Source organism: Lethenteron reissneri, chromosome 13 (genome assembly GCF_015708825.2).
Source record: "Lethenteron reissneri isolate LAM-NWPU_2019-01 chromosome 13, ASM1570882v1, whole genome shotgun sequence".
NCBI classification, from domain to species: Eukaryota; Metazoa; Chordata; class Hyperoartia; order Petromyzontiformes; family Petromyzontidae; genus Lethenteron; species Lethenteron reissneri.
In genome coordinates this window covers 9204185-9229656 of record NC_083791.1, presented here as the reverse complement: position 1 = coordinate 9229656, position 25472 = coordinate 9204185, and the positions used below count along the sequence as shown (strand labels likewise).

Here is a 25472-nt window from a genome sequence, read left to right as displayed (position 1 = left end):
GGGAAGTAATAAAATAATAAAAATAAAACATAAAAAAATAAAATAATTCTCACAATTTTTTGTTATTGTTTATTTTTATTATTTTATTATTTCCCTTCTACGTGACTTTACCGAAAGAACCAAGAAGATGAATCTCTGCAGTCACGAAAGCTTTAAATCGAAATTTATGCTGGATTAGCTATGAATATCTTCTTCGCAGATGTCCAGTCGGTATATAAGCTACTCCCTGACCCTAAAACTGTACCAATAACCATAATTGTGACTCTTATCTTATCCATACCACTAAACCACTTACTGCTGCTACTGTTGCTGATACAGCAGCTGCTGGTGGTGCTGCCGCTAATACTGCTGATGCTATTGTGGCTGATGATCATGTGTCTGATGCTAATACTGCTGATGCTAATGTTGCTTATACGAATGCTGCTGATTCTAATGTTGCTGATGCTAATGCTATTACTGCTGCTAATGCTGCAGCTGCTCACGCTGCTGATGCTAATGCTACTGCTGCTAGTGATGCTGCAAATACCAGTGATGCTGATGCTAATGCTCCTGCTAACGCTCCGTCTGCGACTGCCGAAGATGCTGATGCTGCTGGCAATAATGCTGCTGATACTGCTGCTTCTGATGCTGCTGCTGCTACTGCTGCTTCTGCTGCTGCTGCTGATAATGCTAATTACGCTGTTGCGCAATCTGCTTCTAATGCTGCTGTTGCTACTGCTTCTAATACTGCTGCGAATACCGATGCTGGTGGTAATGAGGCTGCTGTTTACGCTGCGGATGCTACTGTTGCTGATGCTGCTTATGATGCTGCTGCTACTGCTGATTTTGCTGCTGCTACTAATAATGCTAATTACGCTGTTGCACAATCTGCTGCTAATGCTGCTGTTGCTACTGCTTCTAATACTGCTGCGAATACCGATGCTGGTGGTAATGAGGTTGCTGTTTATGCTGCGGATGCTACTGTTGCTGATGCTGCTTATTATGCTGCTGCTGCTGCTGCGAGCTAATACGATCGGGGTCACTCAGAGGGCAGAGCCGCGAGAATCTGGAACTCGGAAGATTTAGGTTGAGTGGAAATGAATGTGCGCACACACACACACAATACAAAGAGCCCCCGTATAGCCGATGCAGGCTGTTGGGGCAAGAGCTGTTAGCGAGCACCTATTAAGGCACGGCACATGATGGCCAGCAACCACGCCCGGCCGCCTTTGTCTCCCCAGTGACGATGTCTAAAACACAACCGCGCAAAACAATTCATTTGAAGCTGAGTCGACATAGCGGAGGCCCAGCACCGGTTCAGATAACGGATAGGCTGTTGGCAAAGTCCATCACAGACAATGGGGGAGCCAGGATTATCAGGTAGGGGGGGGCAACCCCTCCAGCAATGAAACATGATAGAGGAGTTGTTAGTAAGGAGTTGCTAGTAAGTAAGGAGTTGCTAGTAAGTAAGGAGTTGTTAGTAAGTAAGGACTTGCCACTTGCTTTTTATTCGACGCGTGTGCGGCGATGGCGCAGCCGTCGATCGAGGGTCGGATTCGAACCGCGTTGTGTGATCGGCATCGCGCTCGCTGAAGGTGTTGATGCCTTCAGGGAAGTCGTGTTCTGCATACGCAACTGCGCACAATTCTGTGAGTTACTTATAACCGCTTTGCCGTAAATTATTGCCAATTAAGGAATCAGACTATTGTCCTATCATCTCATAGAGTCCCTGGCGTACGTAATAATATGCTACACAGTGGCAGTGGGGGTCGCAAAATGCCGATTTATTACTAATAAAACCCAATGATCCGATGGGGGGGGGGGGTGCACGTGCCACCCACCCCCACTGGCCCCGCCAGTGATTACAGATGTTGTACACCATCCCCGGTGCAAGATTACGCTTGATTAAAAGACGAAGAAAAATAACAACAGATGGAGAGTCAATGAAGAATGCTCATTTTAACACGCAGCAGACGATGTAACCCTACAACGGTGGCCATCTTGGATTTCACAATGGCCGACATCGGCAACCAAACATTTCCTCCCCCAGCCTCTGCACTTCTCTCTGCTACGGCTGTGCAGAGCAGTCGATGTCAAGAGTATCCGTACGCTGGCGGTAGGACTGGTCACGTGCGGTAAGGGTGGTCGTTCACTGGCAGTAAGAGTGGTCGCTGGCGGTAAGAGTGGTCGCTAGGGGTAAGAGTGGCGGTACGCTGGCCCTAAATAACTCGCGTGCAACTTGAACGTTGCGTAGGGACAGCTGCCACTGGGATGGGGAGGGGGTCCCCTAGGTAAAAGCAAATACAAATCTACATTCTTTTGGTACGTTAGGGGCACAAGGTCAATGCAACATATTATACAAAAAATATGTATAGATATGTATTGCACACCACTCGCTCGCTGATATTATAATCCATGGCCGGCTCTTCGGTGCTCTGTCCTCACCGCCGCGCCACAGAAAAACAAATAAATACACGGAACAAATCCTCCTCCACCGCCGTTACTTAGAGAGATGGACGCGCTCTGCCTTGCCGTGACCTTGCGCACGAGATTCGTCGAAGGGGGGGGGGGGCGGTGATGGGGGGGGGCAGGGGGCGAGGGTGGTGGGGGGTGATTCTGACGGGCCAAGATCAGAAGCTTAATTCACGCACGACGCCAGAGACAAAGATCTCTCCCCCGTGTAGCCTTCACAGACGATTGGGGCAAGTGCTGTTAGCGAGTAGCGGCACCTATGACGGCTGACAGGTACGGCACACGAGGAGGATGTTTGGCTAACATCACGCCCGGCCGCCTTTGTCTCCCCAGTCGAGATGTTTACTACGCACCGCACCAGGTACTCGTTTTAGGTTGAGTCGACCTAGGAGAGGCCCAGGGCCGGTTTAGATTATCGTCACTGGCGGTGGTGGCCGTGAGCGGAAATCGAATTCGAGTCGCATGCAGTTAGCACAGCACACTAACCGCTGCGCCACCGCTCCGCACACGCACTACGCCATCCCACCCTCAACCACAACAACAACAACCGCTATTCGCCACGAAGTGGCGGTGACGTTACCAAGGCGCTTGTGCCAGGCTATGTGCACGTTAAGGCCACATGAAGCGTCGAACGCCCTCTGGCAGGAGGCCACGGGAGAGACCCAGGTGCCAGGGGTCGACTGTCTGAGATGCCTTGTCAGACGCACAAGCTGAGCCCCCTCACGGTGCCAACTTGGGGCATATTATCCGCCCGGCGCTCCGCTCTTTGTTGCGAGCATCGCTCCTCCGCCCGCCGTTGTTGCTTGGAGGGCGACTGCCTCCCGACTGCGCAGTAGCAGCAGCGTCCTTCACGAGCCTCCTCCTCCACAGAGGCCGATCTTGACACCGCTGGTAGCGGTCATCGGCAAGTCCACTCAGCTCCACACCACCACGACCCCCCTCCTCCTCCTCCCACACAGACGCGCGCAAGAGCTGCCCTCTAAATCGCGCGATTGACTCTGCAGCCCGCGTCAAACCTTCAGACCAAAGTCAAGATAAAGATGCCACCACCACCACCACCTTATAGCTTCTTAGAGAAGACCATCCAATGGCAAGTGCCCGTTGACACCACGATGAAGGTCAAAGGCTGGGATTGTGCAGCACCACTGCCCGGCCGCCTTTGTCTCTCTCCCCCGCAGCCCCTCCCCCGCCCACGAGCAGTGGCGATGAGGTTTTTTATTTTTTTACCTTTTCCTTTACGCACCGCACCAGGTACCACATTTTGTGCTGAGTCGATCTAGCGGGGGGGGGGGGGGTAAGCTCGGAGGCGTCGTCACTGATTGGCTGAGTCGTGAGCAGGAATCCAACTCGGACGAGTCGGGGTTAGCAGCGCAGCGCGCTAACCACTGCACCGCCGCTCCCCGGCACACAAAGACAAAGATCCCCCCCCCGTGTAGCCTTAACAGAATGTTGGTGCAAGTGCTGTTATCGAGAACCCATGAAGGTCGGAACGGCACACGAGGGGGGGGGGGGGGTGGGTGGCCAGCACCACGCCCGACCGTCTTTGTCTCCCCAGTGGCGATGTTTCACTACACCGCACCAGGCACTCATTTGAGGCTGAGTCGGCCTAGCGGAGGCCCAGGACCGGTTCAGATAATCGTCACCGGTGGTGTTGGTGGCCGCGAGCGGGAATCGAACTCGTTGTCACGCGCGCACGCACACACACACACGTGGATGACGCGGACCAGGTCCACAAGAAAGATAGTTATCGGTTTTAATAAAGCGAGCGATGCAAGCCACCGTGCCTCGGCATCGATCACGGGCATTAAGTGCCCAAGTTAAGTGGCCCATACTTTAGTGGGAGGACAATGCAATCCCCGCTACCTGGGGCAGAGAGCGATGTGAGACGCTTTCATTTATATCCCGCGCCAACGAAGTGGAAGCCGGGCAGGCGAGGAAGGAGGAGGATTGAGGATGGCGTGTTTGGTTACAAAGCGAGCGAGCTGTGTGCCGTGCGCGCGTGTGTGGGGAGCGGTGGTGCAGCGGTTAGCGCTACGCAGCGCTACGAACTCGGCTAAAATAACCCCTGCCCCGATTAAACCCGGGTGTCGTTTGGCCAAGGCCAGAGTAAACCCGGGGGGATAAAGTGTCCTAGGCTAAACTATACCTCCCGGGGGTTAAACTAGACTGGGCCAGGCCATACCCATCCAGGCCAGAATATGCCCCATGTGAAAGTTCAAATGCAATAATCCATGCAGAGAACAGCCGACAACGAACTTTAATCGATATCTAAAAATGGTATAAATGCAAGTAAGAATCTCAATTTGATCAATTGAAGCATTATTAGGGTTCGGGTTATTATTATTATTAAAGTTTTTCTGTTTGAAGCAATCAAAGTCTATGTGTTTACAGTTTTACATAAAATGTTGGAAAAATGTAGTAATTCATGTGTATATCGCTCAACACTGTTATTATCATGGGGGTATGATTTGGCCTAGAAGGGCATCATTTGGCCTAGGCCATCATATACCCCAGAGTATAATTTAGCCTAGGCCATAATATACCCGGGTATAATCTAGCCTAGGCCGTTTTAACCCCGGGTATACTACGGCCTGTTACACCGGGCTCGATTCCCGCTCAGGGCCAACACCGGCGACGATCATTTGAGCCGGGTCCTGAGTCTCCCCTAGGTCGACTCAGCCTCAAATGAGTACCTGGTGCGGTGTGTAAAATCATCGCTACTGGGGAGACAAAGGCGATCGGGCGCGGCGTTGGCCACCCACCCCCTCGTGTGCAGTTGCCGGCCTTCATAGGGTGCTGGCGATCAGCACTCGCCCCAACAGTCCGTTACAGGCTACACGGGGGATCTTTGTCTTTGTGTGTCGCACGAATTATTGCTGCGATGCCAACACGGCGGCCGCTGCCGCTGGTGCCATTTGCTGCCGTGCGTGGCGCACAAGCGCAGCACAACGACAACTCAACGTCTCCCGTGTCGATAACCGAGGGTGAACGTGCGACGAACTTCTTTCGCACCGTACGCAGCCCGTCGCGCTAAACGTAGGTGCGGACGTGGCCTCAGAGAGTTCTTCCCCTCGCGTGCGGCTCATGCGGACGCCAGAACGGCGGTGTCGCCACTGCGATTGGAAAGATGTGATTAACCATGCAAAAAAGATTTAACTACACTTGTTTGGACCATCTTATTTGACAGGTTATTGATAGACAGCCAGTCTTGTTTGACCAGGTTTAGTTTTTTTCTTTTTTTCACACTTTTGTTATGTAGGCTAGGCGTAGTCACAAACCGTACCTCTCCATAACAAAGGCTCAGTCGTTTGTTATGCAGTCTATTCTTAATAAAAAGTGTGCCGTACTTGGCCCTTCCCCTCTTCAACCATTATATAAACGGAGTGGTAGCTCTTGTAATCTCTCATTTACTTGATACAGCTGTCGTGGCTGTGACGGTTCCACCTGAAGACGGAAGCTTGTGTTGCTTCCGAAACGTCGTGATTTTTATTTAATTTTACTTTAATTAATTAATTTATTTTTTATTTACGTGACTTTACCGAAAAAACCTAAGAATACTGCGATGTTGTCTCCTTCGTGGCGTTCGTAGATTGGGGGGGGGGGGGGGCATTGCGTCGTACCCCGGAGCGCGACTGCGGTCAACCCAGCGCAAACCGTGCAACACGTAACGATGTTAAATTCGGCGCGTATGATAGGTGACGTTTTGGGGTGATGGTCCTTCTTCAGAGCGGCAAATTCAACACGATCGTCGATAACGCCGCGGCCTTGAACGAAAAGCATTATGTAATATTTTTCGATTTAAAGCTTTCGTGACTGCAGGGATTCATCTTCTTGGTTCTTTCGGTAAAGTAACATAATAAAATATTATTTTATTCTGTTTCATTTTTATTATTTTATTATTTCCCTTCTACGTGACTTTACCGAAAGAACCAAGAACATTATGCAATAGTTGACGTTTTAGGTAATATCATTTTATTTTAAATTTCACATAAACAGAGAGGCGAGAGACGTGGTGTGCTTGGTGAGAGTTGGAGACTGCACTTTAAACCGTGGGGCATGATTTTAATTGAATTTTTTGTCGTGCTGAACAGTTTTTATTTTAATTGCCATTTGAAGAGTTGCATGAATGTTAATAGCCAGTGGGTAAGAGACGAACCCCTTTAATAATCAAAACGCATTTCTGTAAACTCATCTTACTGTTCTGTACGGGGAAAATCACGGCAAACACAGGAGGTTACGCTCCTGGAAAGTGCCGTGTTGGTTAAAACCGCGTTTGACAAATAACACTGATCAACAAAAAAAACATGTTTTTCTGGCCTGGACTTTTGCAGCTGTTTTAGACTAATTTCAGGGTGCTGATTCCAAATCTGATCTCAGATTTGCTCTATCACATCTCATTTTATGCTATCGGCATACCCCATTTTCATTGATTTTACCCGAAATTAACTCTGTCACTTATGATTGCAAGTTGTTGCGAGTCAGTGACTGCTTTAGTGTTAAAATATGGTGCTGTATTTTTAGGATAGTGTGTTTATAATATCATTTGATGTAGATATCCACACTTATTTAATATTTTTCTTCCGCAGTTTTTATTGAAAAATGCAATATTTGATATCTAAAAAACCTGATGTGATAGACAAAAACTGATGCCAGATTTGGAATCAGCACCCCAAAATTACATTAACACCGTTGGAAAATCTTATGCCAGAAAAAGTGTGTTGACCAGTGTAATAGACCCTATGGGAAAACTAAGGGTTGCTTTCCAGGGTTCGAATTAGCACGGTTGGCTACGTACGGCAAGAAATAATCTATGTACATACAACATTGTCAATTCCTCCCTCTTTGCGAAACTAATTCCACGTGAGTTCTGCCCTTGTTGTTGCACTGAAGGATGCTGAGTCTCAAGACTCCTATTCAGGAGGGTCCTGCTACATTGGAATGTTTGGCCGTTTTCGTGTCTAAATACTGAATCCAGGCAGACGAGTTTCTTCGTGGCGCGGCGTGTAAACATCGCCAGCTGGAGAGACAAAGGCGGCCGGGACTTGTTTTTTTCTGGCCACCCACCCACCACCTCGTGCCAGCCTTCGTAGGTGTCCGCTCACGGCACTTTCCACCATCAAGTCATTAGGCTATAGGGGGGGGCGATTCTTTATCTTGACGGGCAAAATCGTAGAACCCCGAGATCACTCAGCACTCTGTCGGTCCGCCACGCCGACTGATTGTGATCGCGAACCCACTTGCTGTACTGCCATCTCCGCCGACCCCCCACCCCCCCAACCACCACTCCTCAAGCGAACCGAGTGGGTTTGAAAATCTAACAGATCTCTACGTGATCCACCAACCCTTGCCCCCCCCCCTTTCAAACGTGCGTCTACTGACCCGGGTACCCATTATGTAGTGAACGAAGAGTTGACGGTGGAGGCGTTGTACAGCAATACCCCGGCTTAGGTCGGGGATGCGTTCCTGAAAGGTGCGTCGACGAATATCGAGACGACGTCAATCATCGACACGATTTGCCGGGTAGTAGTAGTGGGTGGTGGTGGAGGTGGTGGTGGTGTTGGTGGTGGTGGAGGTGGTGGAGGTGGTGTTGGTGGTGGTGGAGGTGGTGTTGGTGGTGGTGGTGAGGTGGTGGAGGTGATGTTGGTGGTGGTGGAGGTGGTGATGGAGGTGGTGGAGGTGGTGGAGGTGGTGGTGGTGGAGGTAGTGGTGGTGGTAGTGGTGGTGGAGGTGAAGGTGGTGGTGGTGGTGATGGTGGTGGTGGTGGTGAAGGTAGTGGTGGTGGAGGTGGTGGTGGAGGTGGTGGTGGAGGCTGAGAGGCGACGGGGATGACGAGAAAGGAACGGAGGACGACGTCGTCAGCGACGTTGAGCGCCGTGGGGTCGAGTCGCGGTGTTCATAATCAAAGGGACGACGTGTTCGCGAAAACGACGTAAAACTGGGGGGGGGGGGGGGGGGGGGGGAGCGACGTAAATCGGGATATCTCATCTGTTTCTTGCTATTTGCCATGCGATTAGAGCCTCAGCAGCTCAGAGATAAGAGATCCGTGCCTTGTTGGTGGTGGGGTCTCCCTTTCATGGTGTTCTCACTCGCTCACATCATCATCATCATCGTCACCATCGTCGCCGTCGTCAGTAACATCACTTACGTAAATACAATCATTGACATCATCGTCGTCGTCGTTGTCAACATCGTCACCACCGCCATCATCATAATCACCAGCATCATCGGCGTTAAACACTGGAAGTAGCTTATCTCACGAGCGGTGTGTTTGTCTCTGTGTCTTTGTTATTTGTCCGTGTGTACTTCTTGTTTACTGGGGAGCGGTAGTGCAACGGTTAGCGCGCTGCGATTGTGATTCCCACAGACGGCCAACAACACCTCCCCTAGGTCGACTCAGCCTCAAATGAGTAAGCATCGCCACTAGGGAGACAAAGGCAGCCGGGTGTGGTGCTGGCCTCCATATGCCCTCGCCAGAGGTCGCAACCGGGTACCCGATACCTGTACCCTACCCGATACCCGGCTACCCGTACCCGGCCGGGTACGGGTACAGGTACCCGTTTGTGACCCTGGTGCGGCCGGGTACGGGTAGGCCGTGAGTCACTGGTGAGTAACCGTTTGTCACTCATTCCCCAACGTCTTGTCTCTTCTCACAATTCTAGTTCCTAGAACCAACCCACCCACACCTGCAACATGGCTTCATCCCAGAGGTCGCAATCGGGTACCCGATACCCGTACTCTACCCGTACCCAGCCGGGTATCGGGTAGGGTACGGGTACGGCCGGGTACGGGTACCCGTTTGCGACCCTGGTGCGGCCGGGTACGGGTACGGGTAAGGAATCAAACCCCGTTTGCGACCTCTGGCCCTCGCTAACGGTCTGCCAAGACTCTACGGGGGGAAGCTTTGTCTTGACAAACAAAGGACCTGCCCGGGTTACATGTTGACGCCATCAAACACTCCTCCACCTTCCCTCCGACTTCCCACGAGTGAGGGGTCAGTTGCGGAGGGAGTGGAGAAGTGTCCATACCGGGGGGGGCAGTGCACTTGTGACCCAGGTCCGGCTTGAGCAGGCGAGGTCTCGCTACGCATCAGTCGAACCCGTGGCTACCACGCGAAAGTTCGATGTCGTCTCGGCCACGGTAATGTGCCCTCCATTCTCTACACTCGTGAAACGCGGAGACCTCTAAATGCAGCGGTTCTCAGCCGTTACTGCAGCCTGCGTCCCATTGGCCTCTCAAGAGTTTAAACGTGCACGATGTTCATGGACACGTGGGATTTGATGAAACAAAGTAGTTGCACTTACCTTCTGAAAAAAAAAATAATCTGGCCACGTCTCGCACCCCCAGAAAGGGCATCTCGCACCCCCCAGGTTAAGAAGAAGAAGAACCACTGCTCTCAAGGAACATCTGAATAATTAGAATTTAATAAATTCCCAGCAGTGTTCCGGGCAAACCCGGACAGGTGGTAACCCTGGTGGGAGGGCCCTTTTTTGCCAAATCCACCCCCGCCCCTCCCCCGCCCCAACCCTGCCCCTCCACTTTGTTGGGGGGGGTGGCCGGGCGTGGTGCTGGTCACCCGGCCCCCTCGTGTGCCGTGCCGGCCTTCATAGGTGCTGCTGCTCGCTAAAGGGGAGGGAGGGAGGCGATGGCGGCGAGGAAGGGAGGGAGGGTCGCGAAACTCACCGGACTGGGAGAGGTGACGCCAGGAGAGCACGGGGTCCGGGCGGCCCGTGGCCACGCACACCAGGGTTACGTTCGAGCCCTCGCTAACCACGACGTCACTCGAAATGTTAACGATCTTGGGTGGGACTGCGGACACACAAGTGGGCATCTGTGACATGCCCCCCCCCCGACCCCCCCCCGACCCCCCCCCCGACCCCACAGACACCCCCAACGACACACACCCACACACACCCACACACATTAACACACACACATACAGACGCAGACACACATACACACCACCACATACAACAACAACCGCAATTCGTCACTCAGTGGCGGTGACGTCACCACGACGCTTGTGCCAGGCTATGTGCACCTTGAGGCCACGTGAAGTGTCGAACGCCCGCTGGCAGGAGGTCACGGGGCAGACCCAGATACCACAGGTCGACTGACTGAGACGACTGGCTGATGCACCACCTTTGCCCCCTACTGTGCCAACTTTCTGTGCTTTAGCAACCCGGCGCTCTGCTCGTTGTTGTGAGCGTCGCTCCTCCGCCCTCCGTTGTTGTTGGAGGGCGACTGCCTCCAACTGCCCAGTAGCGTCCTTCACGAGCCTCCTCCACAGAGGCCGATCTTGACACCGTTGGTACCAGTCATCGGCAAGTCCACTCAGCTCCACATCCTCCTGTACTACATCACTCCATCTCTTCTCTAGCCCGTGCAGCGCCCGTTTAGCCCCCTCGATCCGACCGAACAAAAGCTGTTTAGGCATGCGGTGGCTGGGGGAGTCATCCCTTGACCGCACCCGGGCATCGATCAGCCTCCCATTGTATCTGTACCAGATGGAAATTCCTCCGTTACAGCTATTGAAGGCTTCAGGAACTACGTGGTCGAAATAGATGTTAAATAATGTGGGAGCCAGAGGATGTCCCTGTCGCACTCCAAGGTGAGCAGGGAATGGCTCCGACTCCCAGCCAAGTAGTTTTACCCCGCCCCCCTCACCATCATGAAGGTCCTTAATGATCGTGAGCAGAGGGTCAGGGACTCTGAAAGCACGAAGAACAACCCAGAGCCCAGGCCTACTTATGGTATCATAGGCCTTGACCAGGTCAATAAAGCAGAGATGCAGGTCTTGTTGGAATTCCCTACACCTCTGCTGTAGCAGACGGACAGAAAATATGGCATCTGTGTAGGACCACCGTTTCCTGAAACCGTATTGGGGCTCCGCAAGCCTCTCCTCAGCGTGCCTAGCAAGGCAATGTTGAATAATCCTTGCCAGGACCTTTCCCGGCACACTGAGGAGTGAGATGCCCTTGTAGTTATTGCAGTCTGTGCGGTCCCCCTTCTTAAAGAGGGGGACCACCAGGGCATCCTTCCAGTCCTGCGGAACCCGTCCAGTGGTCCAGACTGTTGTTATGATGTCATGTAGGGCAGTCTGTGCACAAACGCCACCTTCCCTCAGAATTTTTCTTGGGAGATCATCTCTGCCCGGTGCCTTTCCTGTTCTCAGACTTTGAATCGCCTTCAGCGCTTCATCAACAGATGGCACCTCAGCCAGCCACTCACAGGGGGTGACTTTTTATTCCAATATTTAAGACACCGCAGCCTCAGCAGTGTCCTAAACCTCACCCATTTCCCCTTGACATCTGGAGGAGTGGGGGACGATGCCAACCCCAGCCGCAAGCGATGATGAAATTCTCGCTTGCAATTTTCATCAGCTAGTTGAGACTTGGCCACTTTGGGTTTGAATGGGGTCCTGGGTGTACACCCACCACCGGAGTGGAAGAATGGCAGGCGCATCTTACAGATGACTAGTCGATGGTCAGAGGGCAGATCAGCTCCACGGTAGATCATGGTGTCAAGGACATGGGCCCGCATCCGCTGTTCCATCAATATGTAGTCCAGCAGATGTTCTTGCTTTGACACGGCATGCATCCTTGATGTTGTGTGGATGCGCGGATGCCGGAACAGCGTGTTGGTAATTACAAGCCTATGGGCTGCACAAAAATCTAGCAGCCTTCTACCATTGTTATTGAACTGGGAAGGCGAGCCCAAAGTAGCCTGGGGCTTACCGTTTCCCACACCTCACCGTCACGTTCCCACGCCCCCTTAGTTATTTTGTTCAGAAGAAGAGCCACTCCCTGTTGTTTGGCAGTCTCCTGCCACCATGAGTAGTGGACAGTCCTCTACTCATGGTGACAGGAGCCAGAGCCGGTCCACCGGAACTCCTGAATACCACAGAGACCCAGGCGGTACTGGTCCAGCTCCCGACAGAGGAGTGGCAGCCTCTCCTCCGCAGTGAGCGTTCGAACATTCTACGTGGTCACTCATAGTGTTTTTTTGTTGTTTCTGGAAGAGCCCCGAGGGTAAAGATTCAGTCTCCTGGCTCCGCCAAATGGGGTTTGGCCAGGAGAAGTCATAGATGCCATTCCCCCCGGGGTCTCCGGCACCAGCTTAATTAGATATTTTAGACGAGGTTTATTGGTAATTAATTGAAGGTGGAGGGATTACCAGCCCCTCGCACCCGTCCAGAGCCCCTATTTGGGTGCTGTGGTGGTTACAAATGCAATGAGGGGAATGGCCAATCTAAATTGCCCCCCCCCCCCACCCATGGCACTGCTCACCACAGCGTTGCCGTCCGACACCAGCGAGGAGGTAGGGGGTTGTTTTTTCCGGACTCTCACACACATTCACATACACACTCACCTACACACTCACACACACACTCTCACACACTCACACACACTCTCAAACACACACACACTCACACACTCATATACACACTCACACACACACTCACACACTCACATACACACTCACCCACACTCTCACACACACACTCTCACACACTCTCACACACACTCACACACTCACATACACACTCACCCACACTCTCAAACACACTCACCCACAATCTCAAACACACTCACCCACACTCTCACACGCTCACACACACTCTCAAACACACACACACTCACACACTCACATGCACAATCACACACACACTCTCACACTCACATACACACTCACCCACACTCTCACAAACACACTCTCACACACTCACACACTCACATACACATACACACTCACCCACACTCTCAAACACACTCACCCACAATCTCAAACACACTCACCCACACTCTAACACACACACTCTCAAACACACACACACTCACACACACTCACACACTCACATACACACTCACACACACACTCACACACTCACACACACACTCACAAACACTCACACACTCACCCACACACTCACATACACACTCACACACTCACATACACACTCTCACACACTCACACACACACTCTCACCCACACTCTCTCACACACACTCACACACTCACATACACACTCACCCACACTCTCACACACACACTCACATACACACTCACCCACTCACACACTCACATACACACACTCACATACACACTCACACACTCTCACATACACACTCACACACACTCACACACTCATACACTCACATACACACACTCAACCACACTCTCAAATACTCACCCACACACTCACATACTCACCCACACTCTAACACACACTCACACACTCACATACACACTCATCCACACTCTCAAACACACTCATCCACACTCACGCACACTCTCAAACACACTCACCCACACTCTCACACACTCTCACACACTCACACACACTCACACACACTCACACACTCTCACACACATTCTCACACACACAGCCCCTGCACAGAAGACAGATTAGTTCAGCAGCAGCAACAACAATAAAACAACAACAACAATAACAACACATTTCACTCGCCGCTCTCGTCACCCAATTAAAGGCAGCCACTTGTCGCTGATTTGCATATTCGATGCACGCCTTCAGCAGGAGCGCTAATTTGGATGGTGGGTGGGGGGAGGGGGAGAAAAATCCGCACATGCGAATGTCGCGGATGATCGATTGCTTTTCTGTATCAGCCACAAAAAAAACTTCAGGGCCACGTAAATCAACCGCGCAGACTAAACAACAACAACAACAAAATAAAGTATTTAAAAACAAAGTTTTTAAATCCTTTATATGCGTGGCGGCTTGAGTCCTCTCGTCCTCTGGCTTGAGATGGCTGCCACCTATGGGTCAGATGATTGTCTGCAGTATTAAACAATTGGTAATTAAATATAATATTTTTGTCCTATAAAGTGTAAAAAAATTTCACGAACATTAATTGTCACGCACAACGAGTCTGTGTGCAAAATGTCAGCTCGATTGGATCATGGGAAGTGGGTTAAAAAACGACCGAAAGATTTACACAGTCGTAAGCAAGCAAGCACGCAAGCACGCAAGCAAGTGATCTTAATATAAAGGATTTAAAAAACACCCTCACACCGGGTGGGGAGGAGATGTCCTCACGCAGCGCATGAACGCTCCACAGCTCAGCTATGAAGCTCGTCGTTCACAGGCGTCCAGTGTGGTTCACGGGTGCTCGGCGCAGGTTCGGAGCGTGCGTTCATTGACTGTGTGCTTTCACATCTGCAGGAAGTGATCGCGTCTTTATCCTCCAAACGAGCTCCCTGAGATCTTTGGATCGACCTCTCAGCTAAGTAGTCAGAGGTCGATGCTCATTGCCTACAGGGGTGACCGGGCTTTTGTATTTAAGGCCCTCTTGAAAACATATCCCTTTAAACCGCCTGTACCCCCCCCCCCCCCAGTTTTGGCTGTTTACCCTGGTTCTAAGCGAGTGGGTGAGTAAGTGAGTTGGTGAGTGGGTCGGTGAGCGGGCGAGTGAGTGGGTGGGTGAGCGAGTAGGCGAGTGAGTCGGTGAGTGAGTGGGTGAGTGAGTAGCTGAGTGGGTGAGAGAGTGGCCGTGTGAGTGGATAAGTGAGTGGGTGAGTGGGTAAACTGGCCTTTAACCCGCCCCACTACCTAGTCTAGATCTAGACGGGGGGGGGCACGTGGAGTGCTGGGGGGGGGGGCATGGGGGGCATGGTGGGGGTGGGGGGCAAGGTTTGTGGGCCACGACAACTTCCGTAAAGATGATCCAATATAAGCCAAAATAATTATTAGAAAACCCAGCACCAGCGCGAATGGATAGGGCTATCTTGCAAATACGCAAACGCGTTTTGTCCCGAGAAAACCCCCACAACGAACTGCTGAAGATTAAGGCGCGTTTGCTAAAGCGTTTGCGTGAGCCATGCGGTTTTGTTTTTTTATTTCTTCCCTGGTTGGTACCGTGTTGCGGTTCCGTGGAGTAGACTCGATCAGACACGTCGTCAAATTTCTCTCGAGAAGGATTGGTGTGTCGTGGGCACCTCCTCCACCCGACACACGCAATGAGTACGTCGTGCTCGGGCAAGTGCGGCTAGCCGCCGGCTACTCTCGCCGCGAAAGCCACGAGACGTGATAGGCTTTGCTTCGTTGGGGGGGGGGGGGTTTAATCAGCTCTGGGGACCCCAAAATGCAGGGCATTAATTTTAATTTGGAGAGGGGGGAGATGCGGCGGTGGGGAGCCACTTAATGAATTCTGCCTTTCAACATTTGCATCTGGTTTGTTGCAGCAGACGGTTAAAAATATGTTGCCTCTTGAAGAGATGAATCGTGTCTATTTTTTTGGCCAGGATATAAAAAGTATGACAAAAATATGAAGAGGCTTTAGCCTTTACGGCTATAAAACAGGAGGTGTTCAGACGTTCAAACAGCAAATGGATACCCCTTTCGCGAGGAATCAAGTCTGCGCGTTGACTACGCACGCGCATTTGTGGTAAAAAGTACGTTAACAGGCGTGCTCTGATAAAATCTTATTTGCCGTTTGAAAATCGTCTCGGTTGGGAGCCCAGGCTATTTGGCACCAATGCGAATCCGCCGCGCATCTACAGAACGTAACGTGGACTGCGGGAACCCATTGAGCCATATCGCTCTTCTTTCAGAAGCACGTGTCTTCAAATGTGAACGGAAAAACCGGAGAACTCGGAGAAAAAAAAATCCACGGTGACCACGGGGAGAGAGACACGCAAACTCCAAATATACAGCAGCGGGCATCGTCAGGGTCGGGATCGAACCCACGACCTCCTGTACACCGGGCGAGGTAGTTAACAACTCCTAGCCACCGTGATGATGATGAGAGAGAGGACGTGAGAGGCAAACTTCAAATACGCAGCAGGCGTCACGGTGGGGTGGAGGGTGGTGGGGGTGGAGGTGGAAGAAGCGGAGTGTGGTGGGAGGGGTGAAGGGAGGGAGACTTGTAGCGAGTAACGTAGAGCAGGGGGCACACAGGTAAGATCCCGCCCCCCTCCACCCCCGCCTGCCCCTCCTCCCTCGGGAGTCTCATCTCGGGTGCGCTAATTAGCTGGGGGGGGGGGGGAGGGGGGTATAACCTCGCCCCCCCCGAGGGGGCTGTGTGAGTGTGGTGTTTAATTTGTGCGGGGAAAACTCGCATCGGTCGCGAGTCGCTCAGAGGTGCATAATAAGGGCAAAGGGGTTTTAACAATTAGGCTTTAGGGGCGGCAGCGATTCTCCTGTGTCGTTTAGTATTGTTCTGTTTCGTTTGTATTGTTCGGTTTCGTTTGTATTGTTCTGTCTCGTGTCTATTGTTCTGTCTCGTTTCTATTGTTCTGTCTCGTTTTTATTGTTCTGTTTCGTTTGTATTGTCTCGTTTCTATTGTTCTGTCTCGTTTGCATTGTTCTGTCTCGTGTCTATTGTTCTGTCTCGTTTGTATTGTTCTGTTTCGTTTGTATTGTCTCGTTTCTATTGTTCTGTCTCGTTTGTATTGTTCCGTCTCGTTTGTATTGTTCTGTCTCTTTGTTCCACGATGACAAAGCTTTGCACACCATTTGTTTCAACAGAAAACCATCGATTTTCCACGCGGATGCTTCTATGCTCGTTTCGCGAGCGTGGGGATCGAATTGAATCGAATTGAATCGCTTTGAATGGCTCCAGGCCGAACGACGACCATCATCGGCGAAGGGTTTGAGCATCGGAGAGCGGCAGCGATCGTAACGACAACATCAACGCGGCATCTCAACATCGCACTGCCGTGAGCGATCTCGAACACAGCGGTCATGCGAGCAGATTAGTATTGATTACGACAATTGTATTACGCGTTTCAAAGACGCTGCTACGAATAACGCAGCGATCATGAATATTAATGGGTAAATATAACTTACCTCCAACAGATGGGGAAGAGATTTGTGTGAAGGGTCGGGGTGGGGTTAGGGCGGTGCGGTGGTGTGTGTGAGAGTGTGAGTGTGTGTCAGTGTGTGTGAGTGTGTGTGAGTGTGTGAGTGTTTGAGTGTGAGTGTGTGAGTGTGTGTGTGTGAGTGTGTGAGAGTGTGTGGCTGTGTGTGAGAGTGTGTGCGAGTGCGTGTGAGTGTGTGAGTGTTTGAGTGTGAGTGTGTGAGTGTGTGTGTGAGTGTGTGTGTGAGTGTGTGAGAGTGTGTGTGAGAGTGTGTGTGAGTGTGTGTGAGTGTGTGAGTGTGTGAGTGTGTGTGAGTGTGAGTGTGTGAGAGTGTGTGGCTGTGTGTGAGAGTGTGTGCGAGTGCGTGTGAGTGTGTGAGAGTTTGAGTGTGAGTGTGTGTGAGTGTGTGAGAGTGTGTGGCTGTGTGTGAGAGTGTGTGCGAGTGCGTATGAGTGTGTGAGTGTTTGAGTGTGAGTGTGTGTGTGAGTGTGTGTGTGAGTGTGTGTGTGAGTGTGTGTGTGTGAGAGTGTGTGGCTGTGTGTGAGAGTGTGTGCGAGTGCGTGTGAGAGGGTGTGTGTGAGAGTGTAGGGGGCACAGGTGGTGCATCAGCCAGTCATCTCGGTCATCTCGGTCAGTCGACCATTGGCACCTGGGTCTGCCCCGTGACCTCCTGCCAGCGGGCGTTCGACACTTCACGTGGCCTCAAGGTGCACTTGGCCTGGCACAAGCATCGTGGTGACGTCACCGCCACTTAGTGGCGAATGGCGGTTGTTGTTGTTGTTGTGAGAGTGTGTGAATGTGTGTGGTGCGGTGTGTAAACATCGTAACTCGGGAGACAAAGGCGGTCGGGCGTGGTGCTGGTCACCCACCCCCTCGTGTGCCGTGCCACCCTTCACAGGCACTCGCTGACAGCACTTGCCCCAACAGCCTGATAAAGGCTATCCGGGGGATCTTTGTCTTTGTGACTATCCGAGTGTAGAGCACCATCATTCAGCCTCGCTTGGTTGGCTGCTACTGCTGCTGTTGTTGCTGCTGCTGCTACACATAACTCATCTATAATACATGACTTTAAATATTTATTGTCTGGTCGGGGAAAATAACCTCACAGTTTCCAATTACTGACAGTTTAACGGACCGGCCCATACCTCCACGGCTCGAGTGGAGCGCTGATCAAAGTTTAGATTACATTTTCTTTTTATCGTTTGTCGTTGTGTGTGCCAAAATCTCGAGTTCATAGTTGTTTTGCTATCCCTTTGTTGTTGTTGTTGTAATTATTGTCTCAACGGCGTGGCGTTATGTTTTTATTTTATTTTGCAAACAAGGTTAAATTGTGGACGTGATTTATGTGAGCGAAGGAGGGGCCCGTGTTCGTCACGCGTGTTATAGTGGCGGCTAGGGGAGTCTGGGGTGTCTGTGTGTGTGCGTGCGTGGGGTGTGCGTGTGTGTGCGGCTGTGTATACGTGGGGAGCGGTGGGTGTAGCGGTTAGCACGCTGGGCTGCGAACCCGGCAACCCGAGTTCGATTCCTGCTAACGGCCAACGCAGGTGACGATTATCTGAACCGGTCCTGGGCCTCCCCTAGGTCGACTCAGCCTCAAATGAGTACCTGGTGCGGTGTTTAAACATCGCCACTGGGGAGAGAAAGGCGGTCGGGCGTGGTGCTGGCCACCCACCCCCTCGTGTGTTGTACCTGCTTTCATAGATTACTGCTCGCTAACAGCACTTGTAATTCAAAAGTCTGTTCATGCAAAAGGGGGGGGGGGGTATTTTTTTTATCTTGTGTTTATATGTATATGAGTGCTGTATATATGTATGTATATGTATGCATGTATCTGTAAGTATCTGTATGTATCTGTATGTATGTATATACACGTGTGTGTGTGTATATCTGTACATGTGTGTATGTGTGAATGTTGTGTTGCCAAGACAGGCGTTTGGATGCGTGGGTGAGAGTGGTGAGTGTGGTGAGTGTGGTGAGTGTGGAGGGTGAGGGTTCTGTGTGTGGGGGGGGGGGGGGGTAGTAGGGGGGGGGGGTTCGGAGGAGGGGGGGGTGCGTGGTGGGGGGGGGGGTAGAGGATCGACCAATCTCGGGTGCCCGATGCTAGTACACAAGGCATGGTGGGAATCAACACATGCCTGCGAAGATGCATTCTCAATCTCCGATTCTTCCCCAAACCGCTAAATAGGCCCGCTAATTATTGGCAGTGCTCGGTTAACACACGACCCACCCCTTCCCCTTCCTCCTCCCTGCTGACCCACTTAATCTGACCACACACACTCCTGTCCAATAAATAAAAAAGCAGAACGAGTAAGTGTAGTAGCAGGCAGCTCTTGTGTTGTAGCCGTGCGTGTCCGCCACCTGGGCTGCCCCACGTTCATTTGAATGCTTCGTTGATGATAACAACAATGATGATGATGACAATCTCAATCATAATCATCATCAGCAGCATATATTTATACCTGTCCACCCATTACCATTGCCCTAACTTATTACGGACCAATTCAGACCTCATGGGTCATCCCGTGTACTTATACATCTCAACGCTCATCCTACAAAGTCCCATCACAAGGGAGAAACACAAACGCAGGGACAAACTTTTTTGTAACTTTCCCAATATTTAAACGGCCGTATGCCGTAATGGACCTGAAAACTCAATTACACGATGTACAAATGTTATTTTTGTTGCCATCGTTATAGTTACTACAAAGCGAGCCGTCACGACGCGCTCGTTCTTGTTGTTGTTGTTGTCTTGTGCTGATTTCTGTTCGGTGACTTTCTGCTCCGATATTGGTTTTGTTTTTTTACACCGCTTGTTGTTGTCATTTCGGCTTTACCCAGCGGGTATAATCAGCAAACCCCTTGAGAACGAGGACTACAAAACCCCGGGAGGGTTCTCTTACAATCCTCGCCGCTTGTTAAACAACGCAAGTGCGTTATCCGTCGCCACGATTTCAATGCGCACGATAGTCAAGTGTTGCGCGCGACAATCGGGAAGCAAGAGGCTGGGCCCCCACGGGGAAATCGGTGTCTGAAGTTGTTTTATTTTTCCCCCGTGACTCCAATCGGAGGCAGCTGTACAGCGAGCTGCGTGTTCTTGGTGTTCACACTACAACGCGTGTTCTCTTGGTGTTCACGCTACAACGCGTGTTCTCTTGGTGTTCACACTACAACGCGTGTTCTCTTGGTGTTCACGCTACAACGCGTGTTCTCTTGGTGTTCACGCTACAACACGTGTTCGCGTGGTGTTCACACGACAACACGTGTTCTCTTGGTGTTCACACGACAACACGTGTTCGCGTGGTGTTCACGCTACAACGCGTGTTCTCTTGTTGTTCACACTACAACGCGTGTTCTCTTGTTGTTCACACTACAACGCGTGTTCTCTTGGTGTTCACACGACAACACGTGTTCTCTTGGTGTTCACACTACAACGCGTGTTCTCTTGGTGTTCACACTACAACACGTGTTCTCTTGGTGTTCACACTACAACGCGTGTTCTCTTGGTGTTCACACTACAACGCGTGTTCTCTTGGTGTTCACACTACAACGCGTGTTCTCTTGGTGTTCACACTACAACGCGTGTTCTCTTGGTGTTCACACTACAACGCGTGTTCTCTTGGTGTTCACACTACAACGCGTGTTCTCTTGGTGTTCACGCTACAACACGTGTTCTCTTGGTGTTCACGCTACAACACGTGTTCTCTTGGTGTTCACGCTACAACACGTGTTCTCTTGTTGTTCACACTACAACACGTGTTCTCTTGGTGTTCACACGACAACACGTGTTCTCTTGTTGTTCACACTACAACACGTGTTCTCGTGGTGTTCACACGACAACACGTGTTCTCTTGGTGTTCACGCTACAACACGTGTTCTCTTGGTGTTCACGCTACAACACGTGTTCTCTTGGTGTTCACGCTACAACACGTGTTCTCTTGTTGTTCACACTACAACACGTGTTCTCTTGGTGTTCACACTACAACACGTGTTCTCGTGATGTTCACGCTACAACGAGTGTTCTCTTGGTGTTCACACTACAACACGTGTTCTCTTGGTGTTCACGCTACAACACGTGTTCTCTTGGTGTTCACGCTACAACGAGTGTTCTCTTGGTGTTCACGCTACAACACGTGTTCTCTTGGTGTTCACGCTACAACACGTGTTCTCTTGTTGTTCACACTACAACACGTGTTCTCTTGGTGTTCACACTACAACACGTGTTCTCGTGATGTTCACGCTACAACGAGTGTTCTCTTGGTGTTCACACTACAACACGTGTTCTCTTGGTGTTCACGCTACAACACGTGTTCTCTTGGTGTTCACGCTACAACGAGTGTTCTCTTGGTGTTCACGCTACAACGCGTGTTCTCTTGGTGTTCACGCTACAACGAGTGTTCTCGTGATGTTCACGCTACAACGAGTGTTCTCGTGATGTTCACGCTACAACGCGTGTTCTCTTGGTGTTCACACTACAACGCGTGTTCTCTTGGTGTTCACACTACAACACGTGTTCTCTTGGTGTTCACGCTACAACGAGTGTTCTCTTGATGCGGTTCTTTCCACTCGGGAACGCTTTTCGCACAAACGCAGAATGCGGAATACGCCCCCCGTTATAACACCTAACGTGCTACATTGTAACGTGGAACACGCTCCGTTATAACACGGAACGCGTCTCCCGTTATAACGTAGTTTCTGAGCGGTCTACGACAAACTTCCTTCTTGAGCTGCACGGCTGAGCGGAGTTATAGAGTCCGTGGAAGGATACAGCAACGCAGTGGCGGCGTGCACTCAGTTACTGTTTCTGTCATCTCCCTGTGCGTGTGCGTAGTGGTACATCATATCGCGCGCACACTTTACCGCTACTACATTATTTACGGGGAAATCGTTCTCGCTTAGTGCTTTTTCCACTTAACTTCACGGTGGCACACGTTTCTTCTGTGGGAACCGATCATCTTGAAGACATTTACATCGGAACAGGCCGAAATTCGAGTGACACCATCGCTCAGATGTCGTAATAGCGGGCTCGCTTTGAATCGTCACTTCAAAGTTGTTGTTTTTTAAAATATTTTCTTCTCATCACCGAAGCTTCAAACTCGCGTGGGTCCAAGCCCGGAGCAAAGCAACCTAACCACGTGTCTACGAGCCAAGATGCTGCCGTGCGTTTTTCACATTAAATCTTTCCGTCAACTTAACCGTCATCCCTAAAGAGAACCCTCCCCTTGCGGTAACCATTTGGGGGCTACTTTTTAACTGTGCTATCTCCGCTCCACGGTTAATCAGCCCATGTGTGTGGTCAAGCAAACTATTGCTACTCAAGCTGCCAACTACTCTTTGTTTAGCCTACACCTTAGCCAATAAACCCCGGATAGGGACGATCCAAAAACCACTTTTTTTTTTTTTGGGGGGGGTCCCAAAAAAAAAGTCAAAATAAAAAACGTGACCACATTCTCGGGGTTGTTAAGTTCTCTACTGCCTCTCAGTTCTTTTTTGAGTTTTCGTTTCGGAGACGACGCAAATTTTCCATGAATGCACCTTACCCAGGCATGTGAGCCCATTGAAAAGAAGGAAAGAAGAAATAAATAAAGCAACAATTATCCCTGCCAATTCGAGTTTGACGTTTTGTTCGAGCACTAACACGGCGGGTGGTGTCATCACGACTCGATGGGACGTTCCACCAACGACAACACCCAAAAGGAATGGGAATGGACTCCACGATTCGTGCGGTCAGCGGAGAGGCGCTTTCCAACAATGTTTGGCAGGAAATTTAAATCGCCCCCCCCCCCCCGGTCACTCGAAAGTATTTATTTTAACAAGTACAAAAGGATTTAAAAAACAAATTGGAGAAAACATTAAAATAGAGAGAGAGGCTGAGAGATAGAGAGAGAAGCTGAGAGAGAGATTTTTGACTTTTAAACAACTTTTATTGCCGCCAGCAGCAACAGCACGGGAGGCGATTTCGATATGAAATACACAAAGTCACCAGCAAACAAATGAAAATAAACGCTACAGAGCGATAGAAAAAGAGGCTGAGAGAGAGGCTGAGATATAGAAAAAGAGAGGCTGAGAGATAGAGGGAGGCTGAAAGTGAGAGATAGAGACTGAGAGAGAGGCTGAGAGAGAGAGAGAGAGTGATGATGAACGATGCTCAAGCTCTATTGACCGTCTTCTGCCAAATTTTGGCGGAAATTGCCCATCCACCAACACACGAATCAGGCCCCTAACACCTCTCACTTGGACAAAAAAAAATAACCCCACCCATCCTACACCATAATTGTCGTAATATTTCCCCCAATTTTTTTTCGTGTGGACGAAGGTGGGGGTTAAATAGACCGTCAACACCTAAATAAAAAATTATTATTTTCGAGAAAAAAATTGAATTCACAAATTGACAGGACATTGATTGATTTGATTGATAAAGCCCAGACCGGGTTGAGAGCATACCTTGTACTATCACATGCACCTGAGATGTCTTAGGGTGGTTTTGGGTCTGAATAGAGCACGTGTAAGGGCCCTCGTCGTGCGCCGTCACGCCGGCGATGCGCACGCTGTACTCGCTGGGCGTGTGCGACGCCAGCGACACGCGGCGGTCCAGCGTCCAGCGGTCGCCGCCCGCGTACAGGATGCTCGAGCGGTTGAGCCAGGCGACGCGAGTCACCCGCCCGTCGATCTGACACCTGCGGGGCAGGGAGGGGGGGGGGGCGGTGGGGGGGCGGGGGGAGAGTGGACAGAGATTGTGTGAGCACGAGGCCGGAGCAATGTTACACCACGTGGGGTGGTCACTCGCACGGCGATGTGACACTGCGGTAGAGCCAAGGGTAGGAATGTGAGCTCAAGGCTGGAGGAAGGTCACGTGGGGTGGTTACTCGCACGGCGATCTGACACCAGTCGTAGAGCCAAGGGTAGGAATGTGAGCTCAAGGCTGGAGAAGGCCACGTGGGGTGGTCAGATCTGCCCAGTCGATCTGACACTGGCGGTAGAGCCAAGGGTAGGAATGTGAGCTCAAGGCTGGAGGAATGTCATGTGGGGTGGTTACTCGCACGGCGATCTGACACCTGCGGTAGAGCCAAGGGTAGCAATGTGAGTTCAAGGCTGAAGGAAGGTCACGTGGGGTGGTCAGATCTGCCCAGTCGATCTGACACCTGCGGTAGAGCCAAGGGTAGGAATGTGAGCTCAAGGCTGGATCAATGCACACAGTTGGGGAAGGGAGACGAGGGGGGGGGATACAGATACACATTTACGGAAAACGCACGCAGCTAATTTGTGTGTGTGTGGGGGCAGCGTTAGTGTAGTGGTTAGAGTCACGAACAAGGCGACCTGAAATTCGATTCGCGCTCACGGCCACCAACACGGGTGACGATTATCTAAACCGGTTCCTGGGCCTCCCCTAGGTCGACTCAGCATCCTCAAACGAATATCTGGTGCGGCGTGTAAACATCGCCATTGGGGAGACAAAGGCGGCCGGGTCTGGTGCTGGCCACCTACCCCCTCGCATGCCGTGCCGGCCGTCATAGGTGCTCGCTGACAGCACTTGCCACAAACGTTTACTGAGGCTACACGGATGATCTTTGTCTTTGGAGCGGTCTTGTAGCGGTTAGAGTCATGAACCCGGCGACCCGAATTCGATTCCCGCTGACGGCCAACACCGGTGATGATCCTGGGCCTCCTCTAGGTCGACTCAGCTGAAAATAAGTTACCTGGTGCGATGTGTAAAGATCGCCCCTCGGGAGACAAAGGCGGCCGGGCATGGTGCTGGCCACCCACGCGTGCCATGCCAGCCTTGCCCCAACACTCTGTTTAAGGCTAGACGGGGGATCTTTGTTATTTAGAAATGCGTCTTTGTATGTGTGTGCTCGTATGCTGTACGTGTTATGTAAGACTCTGTGTTATACGTGTGTATGTGTCTGTGTGTTATACAATGCGTGTCTGTGTTATATAAAACAAATATACCCAGTATAGCCTCCACAGACGTCTGGGGCAAGTGCTGTTAGCGAGTAGCACCTATGAATGCCGGCACGGCATGCGAGGGGGTGGGTGGCCAGCACCACGCGCGGCCGCCTTTGTCTCCCCCAGTGGCGATGTTTACCCATCGCACGCACATTGCACGCGGTGAACACTCCCCACCGAACTCGCCCCGACTCTCTCCATCCCTCACTCCCGCACTCTCCCATCGCCTCTTCCGCTTGCTGCCTCCCCCCCCTTCGAACT

At 51.2% G+C, this 25472-nt stretch overlaps 1 protein-coding gene across 1 annotated transcript in view; it reads right to left on the bottom strand.

Moving 5' to 3' along the window:
* Positions 1 to 25472, bottom strand: part of LOC133342078 (protein CEPU-1-like) — a 213418-nt gene that overhangs the window by 43855 nt on the left and 144091 nt on the right. Inside the window, exons 3-4 of the mRNA XM_061551000.1 lie at positions 23709 to 23941; positions 10132 to 10257 (exon numbers count right to left, since the gene is read on the bottom strand). Coding sequence (XP_061406984.1) covers positions 10132 to 10257; positions 23709 to 23941 — 359 coding nt within the window. The remainder of the gene's footprint in view (positions 1 to 10131; positions 10258 to 23708; positions 23942 to 25472) is intronic.